Genomic DNA, 19,710 nt, shown 5'->3' with positions numbered 1-19,710 from the left:
GGGTCTTTAAGTACCAGCCAGGGACTGAGTTGACAGCCATTTCTGTAATAAAGTAATAAATCATGGGGATGCTTAAGGAAGCAAGAAACACCACATTCTCGCTTTGTACAACCAATTAAGCAATAAGCCATCTGGGTCCTTTTGTTAATTACTGTCAAACACAACTTATACAATTGAATTCAGCCTTTTATTTAATTATATTAATTTATTCCAGCAACTTCAAATACAAACAATGCCAATAACAAAGTTCATTTGAAAAATAGAGGTCTTGGAGTTCCTGTCGTGGCTCAGTGGTTAGCGAACCTGACTAGCATCCATGAGGACACAGGTTCGATTCCTGGCCTCGCTCAGTGGGTTAAGGATCTGGCATTGCCCTGAGCTGTGGTGTAGGTCGCAGACATGGCTTGGATCCCATTGCTGCTGTGGCTCTGGCACAGGCCAGTGGGTACAATTCCGATTGGACGCCTAGCCTGGGAATCTCCATATGCCTCGGGTGCAGCCCTAGAAAGACAAAAAGACCCCCCAAAAAAGAAAAGAAAAATAGAGGTCTTGTTTAATTTTTATTTTTCAACCATTAATACCCTTTACATGGTTGCCATCTGAGAATTTTTAGCTCTGTCTCACCCTCAGGATGTTAGGGGAGTTCGTGTTTAATATAGACAAGTCTGAAGGAAGAAGACTGTGGTTGGATCTCTTCTCTCAATGGGGTGATAAATCTCTCTAGATCAGTGCTATCCAGTCAGCCTGTCCACAATGATGGAATGTTCTGTTATCTGTGCTGGCCAACACAGTGACTATTGAGTCCTTGAAATGTGACCATTACTACTGAGGAGCTGAATTTAAACTTTCTTTAATTTTAATGAATTTACACATAGATAGCCCTGTGTGGCCAGGGCCCCTAGCCCAGGTCCAGAGTGTGTTCTGAGGAAGGAGAAATGCAATTGGCCATTGACTTCAGCAGGTAGAGAAGGGATGCACAATGATGATGTGTATTGTTTGGAAACCCTCACTTCCTACTCAGTGTTTCTTATTTGAGACAGCCAGAGGAGATCAACGTCTTTGAGGAGAGGTTTCTAAGTTGACCATGTGGAGAGGGAGCTCCATTTGGAAGAGACACGGACAATGTCTTTTTTTTGTTTGTTTGTTTTTATAGCCACACCTGCGGCTTATGGAAGTTCCTAGGCCAGGGGTCTAATTGGAGCTGCAGCTGCCGGCCTACACCACAGCCACAGCAACACCAGATCTGAGCTACATCTGTGACCTATGCTGCAGCCTGCAGCAATGCCAGATCCTTAACCCACTGAGCGAGGCCAGGGATCAAACCTCCATCCTCATGGACACTATATTGTGTTCTTAATCCACTGAGCCACAATGGGCACTCCAACAATGTCTTCTTAATTGCAGAACCAGCCCCCAACTCTTATGGCCGAACCAGGTGGGCTGTAAGAGAGGCTTCCAGCTTTCACAAGCATGGGCTCTGTATCTGCCATGGCTGAATGTTCAGAGGTGGGCATATCTGGGGGTCCCAGACATCTGGGACTGAGACAGCCCTGTCAGCTCTCATGGACATTAACACCCAATTCTAGTTCCCTCTCATAACAGTTCTGGCCCAGATGCTGGCATTTTGCTTTCAGTGAGGTTTGCCTCTTTGCAAAGGTGTCTCGTTCTGATCCAGCCAATGCAAAACCTGTTACAGGGCATCAGAAGAGTTTCTCAACTGTACACCCTTCTGGTAGTGGGAGTGTTCAGTCTAAGCTGACCCAACACCGATGACTAAAGAGAAGCATGTTGCATGAAACCTGATTGTGGTTAATTAAGCTAGAGAGCGGCCAGGGCAGGGTGAATGGAGGTAGAAATTTCCAAGGAAGTTCTCATAAATAGGAAAACCTTTTATTCCAGGTCTGCTGACTCTTTTCAGCTGCTAGGCTGAGCTAAAGAAGTGGGCCAATTCTCCCTCCCACCCTACTTTTCTCTTGGCAGCTTGTTTCCCTTCTCTCCTCTGAGCTATGGCTCAACCAATGTACATGTAATCTGACTCATAAGCCTGATCCAAAGGTTTTTGGATGTCAGGGCTTTGCACTCTCTTCACACTTTAATTTTCATGGTCAGCTACCCAGACAATTCAAGGTAAGACCATTTGAAATAAATTGAGGGATTGGAATTGTGTATCCTGAAGGTGTCAACAGGCCTCTTTCCTTCATCAGAGAAAAAAGCAATTTTCAGTGCTCAATGGAAAAACAAAAAGCAATACAAGAATCTTCTGTACTATGCATTGGTCATCTCCTAGTGATGAAGACAATGAGACAACGGGTCCATGGTTTTGTTTTGTTTTTTTTCCTCAACAGCCAGGGGTCCATGAAATAAGGGGCCAGAAGGAAAGACTTTCTATATTCATTTGAGGAGCTTTGGTCTCTGTTCTCACCACTGCACAGACACCATGGTCTGCTCCATGAAAGGCACAGGCTGCTGTGGTTCGCTGGGGTGGAACTGCAGCGGCCCCACTTCTCTCTCCCTTCTGACATGGCACTCATCGTTCATCCACAGTGCTGACATTGTCAAAGTGCCATAGCTGGCTGGCCTTTCCATCACACTCGCGCAAGTACAGGTCTTTATTGTTCTCCTGACCCACAGCTTCCATGCATCTCCCAGAAAGAATGTGAACAATCATTCCATTCTGAAAAGAGAGGGAAAAAATAAAGAAGAAAGAAAACTGGTCAGTCCCCTGCAGTTAGCAAAAACCCATTTGTGCTAATCAATCATTAAGAGAATAACTGAGGTGGTATGAACTGGTCTGGTAAGGGACTACAGTATTTTAGTTAATATATAATAGCTTAGGAGGCCCTAAAATTTAGAGATCATTCAGAGCCTTTGGGTCATTAATTCTATTATTATTGTGGTTGGGTAATTATGCCATTTCTTAGAGAGTTCTGGCTAACAAAATGCCATTGTAAAGATCATGTTCAGTCTTTATACTGTATTGTTGACCATGAAAATTAAAGTGTGAAGACAGTGCAAAGGCCTGATATCCAGAACACTATGGATCAAGCTTATGAGAGAGATTGCATTGTTATCACTGTACTTGTACACTTATGCTTTCGAAAGGATTTAATTTCATCTCTACTGTTTGTTAATCTCCACAATTTAACAAGATTAAATTACAGTTGAGAGTAAGACTTTAAGGATACACCGAAGGCCTGTGGACAATTACAGCTGCTTCCTGCTCAAAATCTACCAAATTTAATACTGAATCTAGCCACCCCCTTTCAAGAAAAAAATCAATTTCTTTATAAAAAATTAACCTTAACCAACAATGCTGATAATGTCTGTTTTTATATATATAATTCACATGCCATAATAGTGACTCTTCTAAAGTATGCAACTCCGTGGATTTTTAGTATATTCACGAAATATTTGTGGCCATCACCACTTTCTAATTGCAAAACATCTCATCACTGTAAAAGGAAACTCATTATCCATTAGCAGTCACCTCCCATTCCTCCCGCCTTCTAACCCCTGGAAATCACTCATTTACTTTCTTTATTTATGGATTTGTCTCTTCTTGATATTTCATATAAATGAAATCATATAATATGTGGACTTCTGTGACTAGCTTCTTTCATTGGGCATAATATTTTCATCCATGTTGCAGCACAAAAGAATCTGATCTTTCTTTCTTTCTCTATTTTTCCCTTTCTTTATTTCTTCCTTTCTTTCTTTTTGTAGTGGTACAAATATATAACATAAAACTTTCCATCTTAACCATTTTTAAGTGTGAAATGTAGTACTGTTAAGTAGATTCACTTGCTGTGAAACAGATCTCCAGAACTGTTTCTTTCAAAACTGAAACTCTATCCCCATTAAACAACTTTCCTTCCCCTCCTACCCATTGTACATGGTAACCACCATTATATTTTTCATTTGTCTGAATCTATTTTGAATACATCATGCAAATGGAATCACATAGTATTTGTCTTTTTGTGACTAGCCTACTTCACTTAGCACCATGTCCTCAAGGTTTATACATGTTGAAGCAAATGACAGGATTTCCTTCTTTTTAAAGGCAAAATAATATTCCATGGTATGTATATAGCTTATTCTGTTTATTCATTCATCAATTATTGAACCCTTGGGTTGCTTCCACCTTTTGGCTATCGTGAATAGGGCTGCTATGAACAGCACCTCATTCCTTTTTATGGCTGAATGGGAATGCTTTTTTAAAGTCTTGTTTTTTATGCCTGAAAGATGTTGGGTATATCTTAGTCGCTAATTTTTTATGCATTATTTTAAAATGCTGTTTATAAATCTATTGTCCAGAGGACTTGCTTAGAATGATTCTTTATGATTATTCCTAAAGGGCCTTAACTTGGTTTCTAAGACTCCTGTGAGCATATGTGGGTGCCCTGGGTCCTGGGTTCACTTGTCACCAAAGCCCCCGAGAGTTTTGTTCTCAATTGTTAATTGTGAGTTCAGCTGAAGTTTTACATTGTATGATTTTCCTCTTTAAGAGTACCAATACATGGGAGCCCCCATTGTGGCTCAGCGGGTTAAGAACCCAACTAGTATCCATGAAGATGTAAGTTTGATCCCTGGCCTTGCTCAGTGAGTTAAGTATCTGGTGAGGCCATGAACTGTGGTGTAGGTTGCAGGCATGGCTTGGATTCTGCACAGCTATGGCTGTGGCTGTGGCTGTGGCATAGGCCAGCAGCTGCAGCATCAATTCGACCCCTAGCCTGGGAACTTCCATATGCTTCACATGCTGCCCTAAAAAGCAAAAAAAAAGGAATACCGGTGCATGGAGTTCTGCTTAGTCATTTAATCCTTCCTTATTCTCAAGCAAAAGCTGAAAAAGAAAAGACATTTTTAAAAGATGTGTGTCTTTGTTTGTATACTTACACCCCAATTCATTTCAGAAGGGATTTGGAGTGAAGGAAAAATTAGGTATGGACACTTAGTGTTGATACTGTCACCTTTCAATCCTGCTCACTCTTCCTAAATACTTGCACTCCTCTTATTGATGCACAATCTCTGTAAAGGATCTAGAGCTTCTCTCTGGGGCAATGGGAATCCAAGTCTTACTAAAATAATGAAATGCTCAGAGTAGATTTTGCAAAGGAAGAAAGTACCATCTACATCCTCATCTGTTTGGTTGTGGAATCAGAGTGGGCCTTCCCATTGCTCCTAAAATCACACCACCAACATGGTTGCCTACTCCTGTTAACATGCTCACATGATCCTACTTGTGAGATGAGCTAATAAACTTTATAAAGGGACTGTCTTGGGAGTTCCCTAGTGGCTCAGTGGGTTAAGGATTTGGTGTTGTCACTGCTGTGGTGTGGGTTTGGTACCTGGCCTGAGAACTTCCAAATGCTGCAGGCATTGCCAAAAAAAAAAAAAAAAAAGGAAGAAAGAAAGAAAAAGAAAAATGTCCCTTCTATGCCATGATCAAGATCAGAGCTATAGAGAAACCTGGCAAATTAGTACATTTCAAGATACGAGTGGATAACTTTGCTGCAAGATTGGTTTACCTACTCCTGAGGCCTTAGTGCCAAGTCATAAGTTCAACAACAGAAACACAGGTTTGTACAGTAATACTTGACTTCTTGGAAGTGCCTGAGACATATGCCAGGCAGGGGCACTGCCAAGCCCTTCCAGATGGATTCCTTACCTCCTGGTAGTCCCATTGTTGCTGGTGGATGGCAGGGCCTTCCTTCGTGCAGTTCTGAAGAATCACCTGCTCCTGCCTGACATCAAAGCACAGGTGCTGCGGACTGCCATAGCGGATCTCCTTCCTGCCTGGGTGCTCCAGGTGCTGGGACAGAGGGAACAGACATGAGCACAGCTAGGAGGAGACAGTCTCCAAAGCTGGAGAGGAGAGAAGGAGAGCTCACTGCAATAGGGGGCAATCTTCAGATTCTTCTGGGGTCTGCTTGACCCTGTATCATAGTCAAGTCCAAATACGATGCTGGATTAGCCCTGGCCTCTGAAATCTCCTCCTTCCAGCTACTTTAACATTTGTATGTACACATTCTGGCAAGATCCTCCATTATTACTGGGTCACAGCTGAGGCCATAAAGGAATCCGTGTGTTTTGTGAAGGTACAGCCAGAAGGGCAGATGAGGAAACTGCTGAGGCCCAAGTTGATCTCTTTCTGGGGACATCTGGCTGGGCCCTGCAAGTAACTTTCCTGCTTTCTGCTGTATCTGCTGACTCTCACTCATGGTTTGTATTTCCTCCCCGGTTCCATAGGAGTGGATCATGCATGCTTTTGTAGATGGGCTTTAACTGTAGGAAGCTTGTGGGGCCTGACTGGAAACATATCCTGATAAAACCGTTTTTCTGTTTGCTCCTGCCAAGTACAGCCTGAACTAATTTTTACATTACTTTGTGGCTGAGGGATGCGGTTGGCTTAATGATCATGTGACCTGTGCAATGGCAGGGGGCCTAATGCTTACAAGGGTTTAATATTCTTGGTTTAATATACTCGGTTTAATACTGTTTGTGTCTTGAAATTCTCTCTCTCTCTTTTTTTTTTTTTTTCTTTTTAAGGCTGCACCTGCAGCATAGGGAAGTTCTTAGGCTAGGGACTGAATCAGAGCTGCAGTTGCCAGCATATACCACAGCCACAGCAATGCCAGATCTGAGCCACATCTGTGACTTATGCCGCAGCTTGTGGCAACACCAGATCCTTAACCAACTCAGCAAGGCCAGGGATTGAACCCACATAGGCTTAGCTAGTTCTCAATTTTGCTGGATGTGGAAGTCCCTGCTCATCACCTCCTCCCTACCAAGGATCAAAAAAATGATAATAATAATAATCCGAAAGCCAATATTCTGTTGGCATAAGCAAGATTATTAGTCCTAGTTTCAGATGAGGAAACCAAGACTCAGAGAGGTTAAGAGGCCTGCCCGATGTCTCACAGCTAGAAGGCAAGCTGTTTCCACCATCACACGGCCTCCTCACCTAGCACTTTCCACCCTCCTCCTGTGCAGATGTGAGTGCCTACAGGTATGTTCTGGAACACTGGTAAAAGGGCAAAACTGAAAGGGGACAAATAGATCCTGAGCAGCTGCTTCCCCCTGGCCCAAGGCCTTCCCCCCAGGGTTCCAGGACCTCCCCAGTCCTGCCTGCAAGGCTGGACTCTAGACCCTCCAAGACATGCTTTGCCTTTCACCCCAGGCTCGCAGGGCTTCACCTGGCTTGTTTGATCAGTATCTCCAGGAATTTACACTTTGTTATTGGTTTTGTTTGTTTGTTTGGCCACACTCATGGCATGTGGAAATTCCCAGGCCAGGGATAGAACCCACACTATAGCAGCAACACAAGCCGCTGCAGTGACAATGCCAGGTCTTTAACCCACTGTGCCACAAGGGGACTCCTATTGTTTGTTTTTATTTTATTTTATTTTTTTCGCTTTTTAGGCCTGCTCCCATGGCATGTGGAAGTTCCCAGGCTAGGGGTTGAATGGGAACTGCAGCTACTGACCTACTACACTACAGCCACAGCAACATGGGATCTGAGCAACGTCTGTGACCTGTACCACAACTCACGGCAATGCTAGATCCCCAACCCACTGAGTGAGGCCAGGGATTGAACCTGCATTCTCATAGATAGTAGTTGGATTCGTTTCCACTGCACCACAAGGGGAAATCCCCTGTTGCTGGTTTTCAGTAAGGACTTTGGGATAGGATAACTTAACACAAAGGCCCCATCACAGGCTGAAAGGAAAGAGATTTGGGGGCAGGTTAGACTTTCTGGGTTATCATCCAAGTTGTATAAAGAAGTGAATCCATCGACTCTCAGCCAATGTCACAGGGGCTTCTCACTACCTGGGCAGTTATTCCTGTGATGAAAATTTTGAAGAGAAGAAATACCCTAAGGTACAAGGAGACCTTTCTGATCACCAAGGGGCCCTCATGATGCTGGAAGGACCCTCTGCCTCTAGGTTGTTCCCCGGACTCAGCATTGATTTACTTGTCTCTCCAATCTGGCCATATATACCCATAAGCAGGACTTCTGGCTCAAAGATGGATACTCCCTGTAGGCAGAGGGCCTGTCAATCATGTTCACTGTCTCTCTTTGGCTTCCCTTTGGGTCATAAGCTTTTGCTGTCATGGGGCAGCCCCTCCCTTCCCGGGTACTGAGGACTCCAGCCACACTGCAGAGCAGGGCCCCTGGGAATCCCTGAGCTGATCTCCAGTGCACCCCAGGGGAGCTCAAGTGCTATTCCCCTCCCTTCCCCCGGGGCATCTGTACCCTCTGCTTCCTTCTGACCTTCCTTTCTCCCTGAGGAAGGAGTGTCACAAACCACATTGCTCTGTGCGTGGGAAACATTCTGAGTGAGGCCACAGCTCTGAGACCTGGAGCCATGACTCCCTCTGTGTTTAAGTCCCCCTCTGGCAAGTGGGGCCATGAGGCTTGTCTGTTCAAATCCTGTCCCCTCTCCCCACTTCACACACACACACACACACACCAGGCTCCCATGATGCCATAAAGTCCCCCCTCTGGCCTATATATTGGTCCCCATACATAGATCCCCATGTGTTGTGCCTGAAAAACACAACACATCTACAAGGGGCAGGACTCAGCAACAGGGCATTTGATCTTTTTTTTTTTTTTTTTTTTTTTGATTTTTAGGACCACATGTGTGGCATATGGAGGTTTCCAAGCTAGGGGTCGAATAGGAGCTACAGCTGTCTGCCTACACTACAGCCACAGCAACGCCAGATCCGAGCCATGTCTGCAAACTACACCACAGCTCATGGCAACGCCAGATGCTTAACCTACTGAGCAAGGCCAGGGATCGAACCCTCAACCTCATGGTTACTAGTTGGGTTCATTACCGCTGAGTCACAACGGGAACTCCAGGGCACTTGATTCTTTTTTTTTTTTTTTTTGTCTTTTGTCTTTGTTGTTGTTGTTGCTATTTCTTGGGCCGCTCCCGCGGCATATGGAGGTTTCCAGGCTAGGGGTTGAATTGGAGCTGTAGCCACCGGCCTACACCAGAGCCACAGCAACGCGGGATCCAAGCCTCGCCTGCAACCTACACCACAGCTCACGGCAACGCCGGATCGTTAACCCACTGAGCAAGGGCAGGGACCGAACCCGCAACCTCGTGGTTCCTAGTTGGATTCGTTAACCACTGCGCCACGACGGGAACTCCCAGGGCACTTGATTCTTAAGAATACAGTCACGAGTTCCGAGTTTGAGGCAGCACTTTATTTTGGGGACCCTCTCATTTTCTCAATGCTCCCTCTTAGTGATCCACTTTTCCCGGTCTCTGGTCCTAGTTAGCTAACGATCCAATGAGCTGGTCCAGGTGTTTCAAAAAGATGCCCTGGTGGAAATGTGCCTTCACACAGATTTTCTTTGACCTCTGATTATAGAATTTTAATTTAAACAGAAAGCTATTCTGTTTTGTAAATAAGTTCACTTGCATCAGTTTTTTAAGATTCCACATATAAGTGACATCATATGATATTTTTCTCTCTCTGTCTGACTTACTTCATTGAATACACTTACAAGACAGAAACAGAATCACAGACATAGTAAACAAACTTAGGGTCACCAAAGTGGGAAATGGGGGCAGGGAAAATCAGGAGTTTGGGATTAGGAGATACACCCTACCATATACGAACTACATAATGCACAAGGACCTACTGTATAGCACAGGGAACTATATTCAATATCTTGTAATAAAGTATAATGGAAAAGAATCTGGAAAAGAATATACATATGCATGTATGTATATGTATAACTGAATCACTCTGTCCACCTGAAACTAACACAACATTGTAAATCAACCATACTTCAATTAAAAAAAAAGAAAATATAGAGATCTTTTCCATAAACTCTGGATTTCCAGTGTCTTTTTAAATTTTTGGATGACCTCATAATACTGGTAACTTTCATACAAAACAAAAGACATGGAGTCTGGGGCAGGCACAGCTGTCCTTTCAGATGGTGCTCCCCCCAGCTCATTGACCTCATTCCCTTTACCAGCCTGGACCCTGGAGACATCTGAGCTTGTAGCTCCTGGGCTAGTCACTCTCGAAGCCTCAGTTTCCTTATCTGTCAGATGAAAGCATTGGCTAAACAGCCTCGCCCTTTCCCTCAAGCTCAGATGCTCATATTCTCAGGGCTTGGGGCTGACAACAGGATGGGGATGGATCATCAGGGGCAGGTAGCGGGGGGGACCATGCACAGTCAAGGGATATGGGATTGCTAAAAGGAGGGAAAGGGCACGGCCTCCCAGCAAAGACCCTCTGCAGGTCTGAGACTGCTGGCCACCCACCTGCTGCTGCTGGCTGTCACTGCAAGGAGCCAGCATCATGGCACAGCCCAGGACGTCACCTTCCGCCAGGCAGTCCGCACAGAAGCCAAGTCCAGTGTTGTGGAGCTGCAAGGGGACATCCACACAGAAGTGAATCCCGCCCTCTGCTGCAAAGATGCCCCCTGGTGGCAGCATTTCTTTCCTCCGGTCTCTGCAGTACAGCTCAAGGTCCCATGTTCAGTCACAGAAATTAGTGAGGTGAAGCTGAAGCCACTGATTCTAGGGCCCAAGCCTCCTGAAAGAGGCTGCAGCACCTGTCCTGGTGAAGGGCCCTGGGACGGGTTATGAGGTAGCCCAGCCATCCCTCACAGGGAGGCCTACTGAGCTGAGACTGGTTGGCCGGCATCACGGAAGAACATCTGAACTTCAGATCCTATCTCAGAAAGCTAACCAGCCCCTCCACTTCCCCTTTCTCTGCCCTTTCTCTTGATCATTCTTGCCTTTCCAGAGAACCTGGGCCTGCGTTCAGATGGATACAGTTCAGGATAGATGTTGGCCAGAAACCAGTGGAAGGTCCGACAGCCCAGCCTCCTCTGCAGCTGTTGGCGTTCTGTGCAGTCCGGCTTCCTAGCCTGGGGAGGACAGAAACACAGGCAGCAAGACGGAGGAAGTGGTTTCACATCAGAGTTTATGTGTTGGGGGAGAGCCAGAGGTGTATGGGAGGAAGCCTAAAGGATAGGGCCAGCAAACATCACTGTGAATCATGTCCCACCTTAAATAGCATTTGTGTGTCACACTGTCAGACCTGAGCTGAGGAGTAGTTGACCAGTTGAAAATGTACTGTTTGTAGGCATTTAATTAAATGCTTAAAATGTATGTTTTTCTGGAGTTCCTGTTGTGGCTCAGTGGAAACAAATCCAAATAGTAGCCAAGAGGATGCAGGTTCAATCCCTGGCCTCGCTCAGTGGGTTAAGGATCTGGCGTTGCCATGAACTGTGGTGTAGGTCGCAGACATGGCTTGGATCCCACACGGCTGTGGCTCTGGAGTAGGCGGGCAGCTATAGCCCCGATTTGACCCCTAGCCTGGGACCTTCCATATGCTGTGGGTGAGGCCCTAAAAAAGCCAAAAAAAAAAAAGTGTATTTTTCTGTGCCTTTTTTGGGGGGGGTGTCCTTTATGTTTATTTTTATACTTTCACTTGTTTCATGTCTTGGGTAATTTCACAGCCTTGAACCCGTTGTCCAGAATGACCTATTTCAGTGCTTACTTCCCCCCATCCCCTGCAGGTCTCTCCTCTGGCCACATGATGAAGGGCCACACTTCTTAGGTGCCTCCCACAGACATCAGGGGGTTCTGGGCTGAGACCAGCTGGGATGCCCCCTGGGAGATGCTGGGAGAGAGAGGACAACTCCACCAGGGAAAGGAGCCACTTGACAGGGCCCATTCACAGAAGCACAGCCGGAAGGTTCTATTTTCCCTTCCAGGTGGGAGGGGAGGTGCCCCTGGCCCAGCCTCCACCCAGTGGCCCTGGTTAGGCACAGAAGCCCCTGCCCGGCTCTCCCCTTACCTTGCTCAAGGACAAAGCCTCTGGGTTGTGTCTGTAGAAGGTTTCCTTGAAGGCGCCCAGCCAGGTCTCAGCAATGCGAACCTTGCTCTGTAGAGCGGCCTCCTGCTCAAGGGGTGAGTGGGCATCCTGAGGTCCGTAGATGTGTCCCACCCGGGAGCAGGGAAGGATTTCAACGGAGCCTCCACAGAGCCAGGCCTGCCATGAAAGGACAAAATAAACCCTGCTGTACTTCTGTCTGAGAGCCTGGGAAGCAAGGGGCCTGTGAGGGGCTGGCAAAATGCTCAGGGACTCCTGAACAAAAACTAGAAAGATGGTTCTGGTTCTCAGGGTGGAGTGGAGTTTTGAGATCTGAGAGCTCTGAGCAAGGGGGTGACAAGGCAGGGAGAATGAGGGCTGTTGTCTTGGAGCAGAACCTGCAGAGTGAGGGGCTACACCCGTGCAACTACCTGAACACGCCCTGCCCCGCCCCCACCTTGAAACGCAAGCCCAGATGCAGCGCTTAGAGATGCGGTCAAGCTGTGGGCACCTGGATTCTCCCAAGGTGCTTCCTCAGGGAAGCGGGTGTTCTGTGCCATCTGGCTTCCCTGCGTAGAACTGGGTGCAGGGAAAGGTATCCCTCATGGCCAGGGAGTTTCTAAAAACCTGTGAAGCCTCCTGCTGCCAAGGCACCAGAAGCCACTTGTGTGGAGAGCAAAGCAAAATTTCCTTAAGCAGAAGCCTTTTACACCACACTTGAGGATAAGGAGGAAAGTGAAAACATGTCTAGTATAGGCACCACAGGAACCAAAAAACACCAAGAACCAGAAAGACTGGAGGCCCAAACTGAGTGCCACAGTACCCGAAGGTGCCACAGCAAATTCAAAAGCACATGTGGGATATTTTCAGTGTTCAGAGAAACAGTAATATCTGTTGGGTGTTCTGCAGACTATAAGCTCAGGGTAATACACGGTTTCTGCCCTGGAGGGCTGCACTTTTCGTGATGTCTATCTTTGCTGGGTTGGGTTTCAGTGGTTGCTGTGATGAAAAAGCAGGTATCAGGCAAAAAATCAAGGTGGAAAGGAAATGAGGGTGCTGGGCCCCATCTGATTCCAAGGCTTGAGAACTTGTGTGGCACCCAATAGGTGCCAAGCTCTTAGGACAAATTACTTATTATGCTGTTTGGACCAAACTGGTCAACCCACAGAACTGCTTGGTATCTGTTTTGGCCTATGCGTGCTGTGAGATTATCAAGGTGCTAAGGGTGCTGGTGTGGAGAATGCATGGGATGTTCTGTGCTCAGGTGGAGATAGCTAACTGATAACAAGCCCTTTCTTATAGGCAGGTCTGACAGATGAGTTCAGGAAGGAAGCTGAGGTGAAATCAAGAGAGATGAAAAAGCAGGGAGGGTATTCCCGTCATGGCACAGTGGAAACGATTCCGACTAGGTACCATGAGGTTGCAGGTTTGATCCCTGGCCTCACTCAGTGTTAAGGATCAGAAATGGCTGTGACCTGTGGTGTAGGTCACAGATGTGGCTTGGATCCCGAGTTGGCTGTGGCTTTGGTGTAGACCAGCAGCTGTAACTCCAATTGGACCCCTAGCCTGGGAACCTCCATATGCTGCAGGTGTGGCAAAAAAAAAAAAAAAAAAAAAAAAAGGCAGGGAGAAAGGAGGATTTGACACACCACATTTAATAACCTTGTAATTTGCCTTCCGCCTGACCTCCAAGCCATGACCGTACACTTGGCCCACCTGGCCCGGGACGTACCTTGAGAGACAGTTCGAGGTTTTCACCACCCTGCAGTGACATGAGAGGATCATAGGCTCCAGTGTTTTGGAAGTAATGTCTGTCCATGGCCACAACCCCGCCGGGTACCACAGGGGTCCTGGAGAGAGAAGGGGGAACACTCTGCAGTTCAGAACCTGGAGCACCTCTGGAGTGGGGGCAGGGGGATAATGGATGTGGGGGACAGGGGCTCCAGCAGCCCAGAGAGTGGACTCTGGAATCAGACAGATCTCAATGCTTTTAATTGCAAGACTGGAGCCAAGCAAGCCTGTCAGAAATCACAGGATTTCATGAAAAGAGAGCACGGGTTGCCTGGGCATTTTATACTCCATCCTTGGGTACTGTTCCTTTAGAGGGGGCCTCTGGAAAGACCTTTGGGAAGAAGACCTTGGTTAAAATAAGATGCCTTAAGGCTGGCAGCCCCAGGCCTGGGCAGAGGGAACCTGTGGGCCTCTTCCCTTCCTCACCCCTGGCCTCACCTCTTATCTGCTTTATGAACATTCACCCCCTCCCCAACTCTAAGATGAATCCACCAGGGACGCTGGAAATAGACAGGACCTAACCTGCTCTGGGGGAAATGCACAAAACTTAAAAACACGGAAAGCGGGAATCCACAAGGGATGGAATTAAGATGACTACATCCCTCAGAAGGGTTTAACAAGGGAGGGTAGAGCCAGAGGCTTGGATCAAGGATCTCTTTACTCAGAAGCCAAAAAAAATTGGAGTTCCCCAGTGGCTGAACAGGTTAAGAGTCCAGTGTTGTCATTGCTGTGGCTTGAGTTGCTGCTGTGGAGAGGGTTTAATCCCTGGCCCCGGAACTTCCAAGCTGTGGGTTTGGCTAAATAAATAAATAAATAAATAAATAAATAAAAAAGGAGAGAGAAAAAATTTTAATGCAGTCAAACTCTGAGTATGCCTCAAGGAATATTTTTAATTAACATTTTTAATTAATAATTTTAATTACTAAGAAAACAGTTTTACATTAGCAAAACTACTGTCCTTTAGGTGATTAAAAATACTAAGTTATACCACAATATTAAAAACAAGTATTGTAATTATTACTTACTTGACACAACTTCTAATTCTGCCACTTACAATAGATAAGATCTTGAGTGAGATAGATGACCTCTCTGGGCTCAGTTTCCTTACCTCTAATCAGGGATAGTAACAGTGTTTCATAATAGGGTTGTGTGGGAACTAAAAGAAATGTCATATAAAGTACATGTGCCTGCCAAAATCCAAAGATCTCTGAAAACCAAATACTTTTTCATGAGGCATTTGGCAGCAAATGCTGCTGTGAACTGACATGGGTGTCTGCATAGTCTTTATGGATCTGTGGATGACAGACTGTGAGCTCATATTTGAAACACAGCAGAGCAGAGCAGTGAAGATCTTTGTGTCAGGAGGCTGGCCAATCAGGTTTTAATCCTGGATCTACCTTTAACAACTTTACGAAGCTGAGCAACCTCTGGGGTTTTAATCTGTAATTTAATCTCTATGTACTTCAGTTCTCACAAGTGTAAAATGGGATTGATAATAGGAATTACTAACAGTAACTGCTTCACACAATTATGGTAAGGGTTGAGCTAACATGGCACATATGTTCAATCATATTACTTAATACTAACATTTGCAAATGTACAAATGATGCTATCCTTTCTGGAATTTTCCTAGCATCTGTATACAGCCTGTACCCAACCTTGTCCTATTTCCTGCTCTCTCACCAGACAGATGAGAGAGGACATGAAGTCAGAGTATCTGGGGTGAGGGGAGACATGGGTAGAACCGTATGAACATGTGTGAGGAAGGATCTGGGCCCTGGACGAGAGCCTGAGGCCTCCATGGTCACCCAGGGAGCAGCTGGGTCTCAGGGAAGGACCTGGGCCAGCACAAAGCTGGCCCAGCTCTCTCTGGCTAGAACAGGACAGGTGTTGACTTTGGCCAAACCAGGTAGGTCAAGGTGACCTATAGTGACTTTGGGCATCAGAGAAGCCCTGAGGCCTAGAGGAAGTTCCCAGAGAGGGCTGATGCCTGGGGTCAGGGTGCCTTTGCCTCAGGCTGGTCAAAGGCCTCTGAGAAGTCTCTTCTCTTGAATAGAATCCCTTTGCTTCAGCCGGAGCAGAATAAATAGTTCCCTCCAGCGGGCACCTCTCTTAGCTTCCTGTGGACAAGTGTTGACTCGTTTATCACCTTCCCCACACCATTAGGGAGGTCTAGGAAACTCCCTTTCAATTCTTTGTGTCAGAGTGTCTGGCACTTAGCAGATGCTCAAAAGATGCTGATGGGCCAGTAAAAGAATGACAGAGCATCCAAACAAAGCTCTCTGTGCTTTCAGGAATACATACCTATGACGGAAGGAGGTGGCAGACATCCAGTTCTGCACCGCCCCCCTCATATCTGCATCTCAACACCATGAACCTTCCCTGCTCGGAATATGAGGCCCCAGGTTGATGTTGCCTGTTACAGACTGAGTATTTCTGTTCCTCCGAAACTCACAGGTCAAAGTCCTAACCCCCAGTGTATTGTGTTTAGAGATGGGGCCTCTAAGGGAATAATTATGGATAAATGAGGTCATAGGGTGATCCCATAGACCTGGTGCCCTTAGAAGAAGGGCCTCATGTCTGGCTTTACACCTTCAGAGTTAATTCCTGGAGGAGGTGGATCCTATGCTTGTTTGGGGATCTGAGCGCAGAGGATACTTTGCCCACCTCCAGTCTGGCTGCCTTGAGAGCTCAGGAACCCCTACTGCCCTCAGCCCCAGGAGATCCGGTCCAGGCAGCATCCTGGGGATCCAGGCAGAAGGTGACGGGTGCCACTCCATGGAGGCCCCCAAACCATCAGCACACCAGCACGAGCTGTGCCATGGGGCCAGGAGAGAATGTGACACTTTGGCAGATGCAATGTGGAGGCTTCTGGCACCCCGACAGACAACACCGCTGGCGAAGATGCATCATGGCAAATATGACACAGGACAGCTGAAGCCCGAGGCGCAGCACTCCCTCTCCACCCAGCTCCCCCACCAAAGTCTGGAGCCCAAAGTCAATCCCAGGGTGACGGGAGGGTGGACATGTGCTCAGATGACAGATTTAAAGATGAGATTTTTTTTTTTCGATTTTTAGGGCCACACCCGCAGCATATGGAGGTTCCCAGGCTAGGGGGTCCAATCAGAGCTACAGCTACTGGCCTACACCACAGTCACAGCAACGCAGGATCCAAACCACATCAGTGACCTACACCACAGCCCATGGCAACACCAGATCCTTAATCCATTAAGCATGGCCAGGGATCCAACCTGTGTCCTAATGGATGCTAGTCAGATTCGTTAACTGCTGAGCCATGACGGGAACTTCTAAAGATGAGATGATTAAGCTATCAATGAATTTGTCTCATTTGTCTGGAAGTTTTCTGCCATTAGGAAATGGAGGTCAGGATAGAAATTAGCTAAATCCAGTTATTAGGAAATAAAGAGAAATAAAAAGGATATTAAAATAAGAATATATATATATCACTTTGCTATAGAGCAGAAATTAACACAACATTGGCAATCAACTATACTTCAATTTTAAAAAAAGGAAAGAAAGAGAAGTAGTTTTTGCACAGCTAAGCTTGTGGCTTATCATGACCCAGCTGTTAGGGTTCAATGCCCTCGGACAGACCCTTGAAAGGCCTGTTTGTGCCTAATGCCTTCACTTTGTGTCCCTGGACTAGGCTCTCAGAAACCACTTGTGTAATTGCTTGGTTTTGAGCAAGTTGATTGGCTGAAGGTGGACACCACAGACCCCTTGTCCCATGGGCCTTCTTATAATGTGACATTAACATTGCTCCTTCTGAGAGGCAGGGTCCATGTCTCCTTCCCTTGAACCTGGGTGGGCTGCAACTATAGTGAAAGTGACCCCAGGTGACTTCTGAGACTTGGTTATCGAAGGGAATACATACTGTTCTAAAACATTTTTCTAAGTGAAAGAAGCCAGAACCAAAAGTCATGCCTTGTACAATTTCATTGATATGAACTATCCAGAATGGATAAATCCACAGAGACAGACAATAGATTGGGGGTTGCCAGGGGCAACTAGAGATACTAAGTAAAGGATTTTACACTGGAATAATAGAAATGTTTTGCAACTGACACAGGAGGTGGTGGCACAATATCGTGAATGTACTAACTGCTACTGAAGTATTTACTTTTTCAGTTTTTTAACTTCTTTTTGGCGGTGTCTTGCAGCATGGAGAAGTTCCTCAGCCAGGGATTGACTCTGTGCCACATCAGTGACAATACCAGATCCTTAGTCCACTGAGCATACGAGGGGACTCCTGAATTGTTCATTTTAAATGGTTCCTTTTATGCTATATGAATTTCACCTCAACAATTTTGTTGTTTTTTTTTTTTTTAAAAAGCAGAGAGGGGGATGGGGCTTGCTTTGCCTGGCTTTCTTGGAATACTTGCTCTTGGAACCCAGTGTGCCACAGTGTAACAAGCCCCAACTAGCCCGTGTACAGTGACTTCACGGAGAGAAGGGGGAAGAAGCCCCCACTAGGTCCCAGCGACGGCCAGCATCAAACTCCAGGGGATTCCTGTGCCAGCTGTTGAGTCACTTCCAGCCAGTCTAGTCTAGTAAAGGACAGTCCTTCTGAGGCTCCAGACACCATGGAGCAGAGACAGCCAATGCCAATGTGCCCTTTCAGAATTCATGACCCACAGTCCATGCTCTTGAGAAACAGTTATTTTATGCCATTAAGTTTGGATGGTTTTTATATATATATAAAACTGAGTCACTTTGCTATACAGTGGAAATTGACAGAACACTGTAAATCAACTATAATGGAAAAAATAAAAAAAATTCTTTAAAAAACCCCACAAAAACAAAAATAGCACAGGGAACTATATCTAGTCACTTGTGATGGAACATGATGGAGGCTAATGTGAGAAGAATATATATCTCCAGCACTTTGTTGTACAGTAGAAATTGACAGAACACTGTGAATCAACTATAATGGAAAAAAAATTTTTAATTCTTTAAAAAAAGTTTGGATGGTTTGATGACATCTATAGTTAGCATTGCTATAAGGTGTATTTGAAAGTTGCTAAGAGAGTAAATGCTACAAGTTCTTATTACAAGGGAAAAAACTTAACTATATGAGAGGATGCATATTAACTAAACTTATTGTGATAATTATTTTGCAACATATGAATGTCAATATATGTATACTATACACCTTAAACTACACAGTGTTGTATGTCAATGATATTTCAATAAAACTGAAAAAAATGATTTATTTATGCCATTAGAAAGTTTGGATGGTTTGTTATGTAGCAAAAGAGATCTAGAACATTGACTTAAATAGAGTACTTATCTAAAAACCAAACATGTGAGAAGAAAATCATAAAACTGGACTATTCTGAGATTTACAGTGTCTCAGCACTCACCTGGCTGAATTCTTCCTCACCTACCGAGAAAACATCTGAGACCAGGAAAATTCCAGTGTTACCTGGCGAGACAGAGCTGGGAGGAGATCCCAGGTCAGGTGCATTCACTTTCCACTTGCACTGTCTGGAAGTTTCTCTGGACTCTGTTCATTTAACAGTGTAACAATAATAATGCTTATAGCTGAGTGCCTGACATTCTCTAAATGCTTTTCCTATATTGACTCAATCAATCTTCACAACAACCCTAGAAGGTAAGTACCATTATTACCTCCCCAGTTTACTGATTGAGTCACTTGCCAGGGGAAGCCCAGACAATCTGGCACTGAGTCCACCTGAAGGAAGCAAAGGCAAAGCAGGCTGAGTGTAGAAGCCTCACCTGATGGGGCTGATGGGGGATGGGAGGGCCTTCCTCTCGTGCTCTGGCAAAGGCTCCCAGTGGAAATCCAGCTTCCAGTCCAATACCCCACGCTGCAGGTCCTTGGAGGGGTAATACTGGAAAGTCTTCCAGTCAATCACGTCTAGGACTGGAGACACCACTCTGCTCCTGGAAAGAACCACGGAATCAAGTAAGGGATCCCCCTACTGTACAGCACAGGGAACTACATCCAGTCTCTTGGGATAGACCATGATGGAAGATAATATAAGAAAGGGAGTATATCTACGTACGAATGGGTCACTTTGC

General features: G+C 45.8%; 1 protein-coding gene across 1 annotated transcript in view; it reads right to left on the bottom strand.

Moving 5' to 3' along the window:
- Positions 1 to 1,876: 1,876 nt before the first annotated feature.
- Positions 1,877 to 19,710, bottom strand: part of GALNT15 (polypeptide N-acetylgalactosaminyltransferase 15) — a 38,704-nt gene continuing 20,870 nt past the window's right edge. Inside the window, 8 exon segments of the mRNA XM_047768781.1 lie at positions 1,877 to 2,583; positions 2,585 to 2,674; positions 5,666 to 5,809; positions 10,293 to 10,397; positions 10,772 to 10,903; positions 11,839 to 12,033; positions 13,586 to 13,703; positions 19,405 to 19,572. Of these exon segments, the coding sequence (XP_047624737.1) occupies positions 2,419 to 2,583; positions 2,585 to 2,674; positions 5,666 to 5,809; positions 10,293 to 10,397; positions 10,772 to 10,903; positions 11,839 to 12,033; positions 13,586 to 13,703; positions 19,405 to 19,572 (1,117 nt within the window). The 3' untranslated portion in view covers positions 1,877 to 2,418.

This window comes from Phacochoerus africanus, chromosome 1, assembly GCF_016906955.1.
Source record: "Phacochoerus africanus isolate WHEZ1 chromosome 1, ROS_Pafr_v1, whole genome shotgun sequence".
Taxonomy (NCBI): domain Eukaryota; kingdom Metazoa; phylum Chordata; class Mammalia; order Artiodactyla; family Suidae; genus Phacochoerus; species Phacochoerus africanus.
The sequence above is the reverse complement of the archived record's forward strand: the minus strand, read 5'-3'. Positions and strand labels throughout refer to the sequence as shown.